General features: G+C 34.4%; 1 protein-coding gene across 4 annotated transcripts in view; it reads right to left on the bottom strand.

Annotated features, from left to right (window-relative positions):
- LOC106465159 (syntaxin-17-like) overlaps positions 1-6533 on the bottom strand; it is a 27468-nt gene that overhangs the window by 4623 nt on the left and 16312 nt on the right. For all 4 annotated transcript variants that reach the window (XM_022392988.1, XM_013925358.2, XM_013925359.2 and 1 more), the window contains exons 6-7: positions 5687-5773; positions 372-504 (exon numbers count right to left, since the gene is read on the bottom strand). In XM_022392988.1, the coding sequence (XP_022248696.1) occupies positions 372-504; positions 5687-5773 (220 nt within the window). The remainder of the gene's footprint in view (positions 1-371; positions 505-5686; positions 5774-6533) is intronic.

A 6533-nucleotide genomic window follows, 5' to 3' on the forward strand; every position in this document is an offset into this window, starting at 1 on the left:
GACAAAACACCAATTCTAAAATATTTGAGAGTTAAAATTCTTGAAACAGAGTAAGAGTGAGAATTAGCATTTTAAGTTAAGTTATGATATGTAGGTGTGCACTTGACACCAAAAAGGTGCTATGTGGTACAGAAAGGGTTCATGTAGTCTGGAGGTAAAACTACTCCTGTAAAAATTGTTTTACAAGGTTTCTACAATGTAATGAGTTATTATTTATCTCCAAGTTAAATTTTAATAAGTAATACGTCTTAACACTTACCTAAGACACCTCCACCTACATGAAAATTATATTTTATAAGGGTTCTACAATGTAATGAGTTATTAATTAACTCCAAGTTAAATTTTAATAAGTAATACGTCTTAACACTTACCTAAGACACCTCCACCTACGGCAGCTGCAACACCAGCTAATTTAAATCCTGCCATTAAACCTAGAGGTCCTCCCACAATTCCACCAACCAAAGCACCTGTTACAGGAAACATACTGGCTCGTAATGCAGCTGCCTGAGTTGTGGAAAAAAATGGAAAAAGTAATAATTTACTAACTTAAATAAAAATGTTTGTGCATGTCTGATGGTTATAATAGTATCGAACAGTTAGTACTTAGTAATTGTAAACATAAAGCAGCATACATGATTTATTTACCACATTTTATACCTCTTTTTCTCTCTCTCTCTCAAAACTTGAAACTTTTAGTCAAATATCTTCATATCAAACTTCAAATGGAAAAAATCAGTCTTTTTTTTAAACGAGAGAATTTTTTTTAAATATTCACAGTTTGTCTATAATATTGTAGTTTGAACTAAATTTCCTTCATAAAATTTACTTTTGATAAATCAGAGAAAGTTTTAATAAAAGTTAGGGTTTGAGATAAATGTGAAAGTAGAGGCTTGCATTTATCAATCAAAACTGGATTTATTTAACGAGTTACAATTAATATTACAGAATTTGTAATTGAACTCGTTCCAAATTTTACATAAATTTCTACCTTTAAAATATTTAATCTATTTAAATTTAATTTTTTGTCATTTATTACAATACTAGCATATAGCCTGCCAAAAATGATGGGGCAAGCACCACCACTCCCACCCCATAGTATACCCCTAACCTCACATTTCATAGGTAACTAAAATAAACAAATTTTGTAAAATCAAGCTTGACCAACAAAGAGGCAGAAAAGTTCAGTAGAGGCAGTCAAACGTTGGGAAATTCCTTCATGAGCCAATCAAAATTTGTTTGTTTATCTACAAACTCCTTCCACAGTTTTGGAGCTACAAGGACCAACCTTGACATGTGGAGGCTCAGTGTGGTGTCATTATATGGCATAATTCCCTGATATGTGGGGCTATAAAATGTGTCAATGAACCCAAATCTAGCACCTTGTTTGAAACCATGTTCATACACTTATTCATAAGCTAGCAAGATCAAATGTGGCCCACATATTAAGGTGTCGCAGGTGGATTTTCTAACAAAGCTTGTGTTTGGATATATATATACAGAAGTAATTGCAGATAATGGAGGAGCATGATCAGATAAGTGGGGCATCTATGAATAATGAGGTCATTGAAACCCACAGCAACAGTTCTTTGTTGCTATTGGTAGGCTCCACGGTTCATGTCCTTGCCACACTTGTGAGCCATGAGTGTGTTATAAGAGTGACAGTCAAACCCCACAACTCGACCAGAGTAGTCCAACAGTTGGCAGTGAGTGCTGTTAACTAGCACTCTTCCCTCTAGTTCATCATTTCAGACAAGCAGAATAAGTCAGGGCAATATTACCTGAAGGTCAGATATTTGAGGCACCCTTTTTTTATATATATTCTGTGCAAAAATGTTAGAAATGGAGGGGAAAAAAACACTGATATATAACAAATGTGTTCTTAGGAATATATTCTGTTAATTAGGTGGGTTAAGGATACACTGCACACTACATGGAATAACCTGATTCTAATGTGCATGTTACTCTCTTCCTCTCTATGTACCATATCCAAACAGGATGTTGGTGACCATGGTCTTCCACAGATCTCTCCCTCTCTTTGTACCATATCCAAACAGCACGTTGGTGACCATGGTCTTCCACAGATCTCTCCCTCTCTATGTACCATATCCAAACAGGACGTTGGTGACCATGGTCTTCCACAGATCTCTCCCTTTCTATGTACCATATCTAAACAGGACATTGGTGACCATGGTCTTCCACAGATCTCTCCCTCTCTATGTACCATATCTAAACAGGACATTGGTGACCATGGTCTTCCACAGATCTCTCCCTCTCTATGTACCATATCTAAACAGGATGTTGGTGACCATGGTCTTCCACTGATCTCTTCTCCTTGAGGCACAAAGTATTTCCAATGTTGATACATTCATCCATTTAGATAGACTCTTGAACTCTATCAACCTCTGTCTTCCATGGTCTCTCCTTCCTTTGATCTTTCCACATACGACCAGTCTTTCAATTTCTTTGTTTTTTTTTAAAGGTGTCAAAGAAACCCAAACTGTCTCTTTCTGAGTCAGCAGCTTCTTCCTACAACCTGCTCTTGACAAAATATCTTTATATGAGGTGTGGCTTGTCCAACATACCTTAAGATGCAACTTAAGAATCACAACTCAATTGCTTCAATTCTCTTTTCCATACTTGGCGATACTGAAATACAATAGATTATGCTTGGCAAAATACTGCAGTAGGTTGCCAGTTCTTGCTGCAGGTTGCAGTACTCAGCTATCATTGTTCCAGTGTACATTACTACAGTTACACAAGCACAGCCAAAACTGCTTGACCGTACTGGCTTGCATACTTGTAATTATCAGATGCTGTTTTAATGTTCTGGCAGTTTCTGTATTAGTGTACCAGTAGTTTTTCTTAAAGACTTTGAGTCTATCAATTTTTTTTTTCTATAATAAAAAGATCTTACTTGGTGTTACATAGAACCAAAATTTGGTCCCATTCTCAACACTAAATATGCATATATTTTTTTACCAATATCTGGCCTCAAGATATCCGATTGCCTGAAACAAATTGTTGGTGACAAAATTTAAAAGCTGACAGAAAAATATAAAATTCAAATGACAAACAAAAAATTAGAATATAATTGTGTTTTGCAACATTTAAATTGAATCGTTTCTTTAAATGGTTGAGTTATAAAATATATTAAAATACTCAACGATCAACATTGTATAATATACAATTAAAATTTTATTTAAAAACCAATCAACAGTCGTAAAAAGACATTCTACATGTTTTGACGTCATTCACGTCATCCTCAGGAGTGAAACCAAATGCTGTGCAACATATGAATACAAAAAAGCCAAAGTAATGTGACTACTACTTTATATACTTAAAAAATATCATGCCATCTACTTTCTTTTTGATTTGCTAATCCTTCATCCTTATTTAAGATTAAATTATTTTTAATGTGTTTCATTACTTCTATGGTTTCTCTATTGTTTCTAGCCATCATTATTCAGTTGAGCTAAAATAACAGTTTCTCTCCCACTGGATGACATAACCAGTATATGACCAAAGGAACGTTCACACCAGAGACAATGCAATGGATGACCACGAAACCCTATATTGAAAAGCAGACCAAACCTGATTTATTCAATCTAAGGAATGGGCACCTATCCCTTTCTATTTTACCTATGAAGTCCATGTGTGAGTACAGTCCAGATTAGATTCAGGTAGAGGAGAAAATGTCTTTTCTATTTGTCATAAACATGTCCATCAGCATAGTAAGGTTTATTAGCAAAGATTATAAAAAGACAAACAAGAAGGGGATGAGTATCACTTAGTGTGTTTGACAAATGTATTGTTATCTCAGCAAATCAAGAAGGTTCCAGTTATTTTGAAATTGGCACCAAGTTGTCATCACGGAATACATGAAATTGGCTATTGTATAGTTGGCTGTTTGACTGACTATAGCAGTTACAGATACAGTTTAAATTGTAATTAGGTCTTGATTATCATATTTTAGTTAATTATGTATTAGTTGTTTTAAAATATATAATTAAAAGGCTTAAACATTTTTCAAATGTACATTATACTTGTAATTAGGTCTTGATTATTATATTTTAGTTAATTATGTATTAGTTGTTTTAAAATATATAATTAAAAGGTTTAAACATTTTTCAAATGTACATTATACTTTGCGTTTGTTCTCAAGGCTTACAATATTACACGCTGAACGAAAATTTTGCCAAAAGGTTGAGCATGCCTCCCAAAGAAACTGTAATATGCCTCGAGGGCACCGCTGACGTGTCAAGATAAATAATAAGTGGTTTAAAGAAGCATACAAGGTATACTCAATCTAACTAGTTTATATGTTGGTTTTAAAGAAGCCTACAAGGTATACTCAATCTCACTAAGTTTTTAGGTTGTTTTAAAGAAGCCTACTAGGTATACTCAATCTGACTAGTTTTTATGCTGTTTTAAAGAAGCCTACAAGGTATACTCAATCTAACTAGTTTATATGTTGGTTTTAAAGAAGCCTACAAGGTATACTCAATCTCACTAAGTTTTTATGTTGTTTTAAAGAAGCCTACTAGGTATACTCAATCTGACTAGTTGTTATGCTGTTTTAAAGAAGCCTACAAGGTATACTCAATCTCACTAGTTTATAAGTTGGTTTAAAGAAGCATACAAGGTATACAAGAGGTTTTCTTGGGGTACTCTCGTTTCCCCCCACACCAAAATTCTGAGAATTGGACCAGGGTCCTCCTCCTAGTCCTGAAAAGGACCGACAGACGGCCTCCTCCCCCACCTAAAATTTTTAGCCCTAGTGCTTTATCCCACCCGACACATCCTTGAAAGTGCAGCTACCTGATTTTCTAAGCTTAATGTATGCTCCAGACCCAGTCAAACCAGGATGTCCAGGTATGCTTACTGAGGTGACAGTGTCTTTACTTACACTGGACCTCTGGTGTTCCTCTTAAAAAAAACACAGATTATTTGTCCTTATACTACTCATGCCATTGTTTGTTGTTGCTATTGGCAGAGTCGGTAGTGCATTAGAACAAGAATCTTGAATCCTTTGTGCCACAAAATGGACTGCTCTTTTTATTCAATAGCCACCATTTTGGAACGGTGGTGAAATGTTGAATCTTCTTTAAGGCTGAAACTAGTGAGATTGAGTATACCTTGTACTTACTTATACTCTGGGTGGTAATTTTGGTTACGTCCTTTCAACCTCAACGTGTTTGAGGACAACCAGGGGTGTTCAGAAGCTTTTTTCCGCTTCTCTTCAACCCCGCTGCTTGGTGAGGGATGTACATATTCGTGAGTATTATAGTTTGTCCTGGATTTTGTAGCAGAAGAGTCATCAATGGAATCTTTATGTTTGGAATGTGTAGCTATACAGGGATTTTAATCTATATATGTGAGTGTCTCAACATAAAAAATTCCACTTGAATTAGATTTGGGGAATACAAACAGGTGGCATTGTCGTAACCCATCTTGCTGGGAACAGCACATTTTATTATCACTGCCGGCTTCCAAATGTAGGGTTAAAATGTTCTCCGAGGTCGTGTAAAAGTGGTATAAAACATGAGAGTATGTCGATGAAAATATACCTTTCATTTAATTGATATTACACTTTAAAATGTGTATAGTCATTTACAGACATCCTGTACATAACTCGTATAAAATAATCATTGAATGTTAGATAAATATACATCTTTGAACAACTTACCATCCCTAGATGTTTAGTGCCTTCACACACATTTTCATCAGCTTTGTATAAGTTATTCTCTATATTATCTATGGGCTTTTGCTGAATCTAGAAGAGAAAGAACTGAAAGCATCATAGGGTTAAGAATATCACAAACTTTATACGTCTTATTAACTTGAGAAGCAATCTTTTAAATATTTTTGATTTTACAAGCAAAAAAGTTATAAGATGGTCAGCAATGAAGCAACTAAATTTTAATTTGTCATTATATAAAAGGTAGTTGAGAACAGCTTAAGATACAGAATGGATTAACGTATAAAATCAATAATTACCCAAAAATCTGAAGAAAAAGCAAGTGAATTTACAAACACACACATTCTTCGAGTAACAAAGCGTTAAAAAAAATTAAATTCAAAGTTCCAGTAATAATTGGCCAGATGCCAAAACTGTAATATAAGTTTATAAATGTAACTGATGTCATAGTTAAGATTATCCTAAAATTATAATTGTGTTTTTTATCTTTTATTTGTTATAACCAAATAACTTACCAACTGTCTTGGCTGGCAAAGTTTGCAACTGCCCAGGTGCCCGGGTGAATGAAACCTGGTTATGCCATAAGGCCCGCAAAGCAACTTTAAGCTATATCTTCATTTAATGATAAAAACCATAGTTTTTGGCTTTTCTTTGCATATAGATGCTTGATACATTAAAAACGACTGAAATAATAATTTGAGTAATAATTAATATGTATTTGTTACTTTATAGATTTAATAGATATTTGTTGTTACTTTATTAACGTTTTTATGCTTATACCGTGAGGTAAGAACGGCTGCTGCTATGATTTTGTCTGGTTTATGAGCTCGGTACT

This window comes from Limulus polyphemus, unplaced genomic scaffold (assembly GCF_000517525.1).
Source record: "Limulus polyphemus unplaced genomic scaffold, Limulus_polyphemus-2.1.2 Scaffold1852, whole genome shotgun sequence".
Lineage (NCBI taxonomy): Eukaryota > Metazoa > Arthropoda > Merostomata > Xiphosura > Limulidae > Limulus > Limulus polyphemus.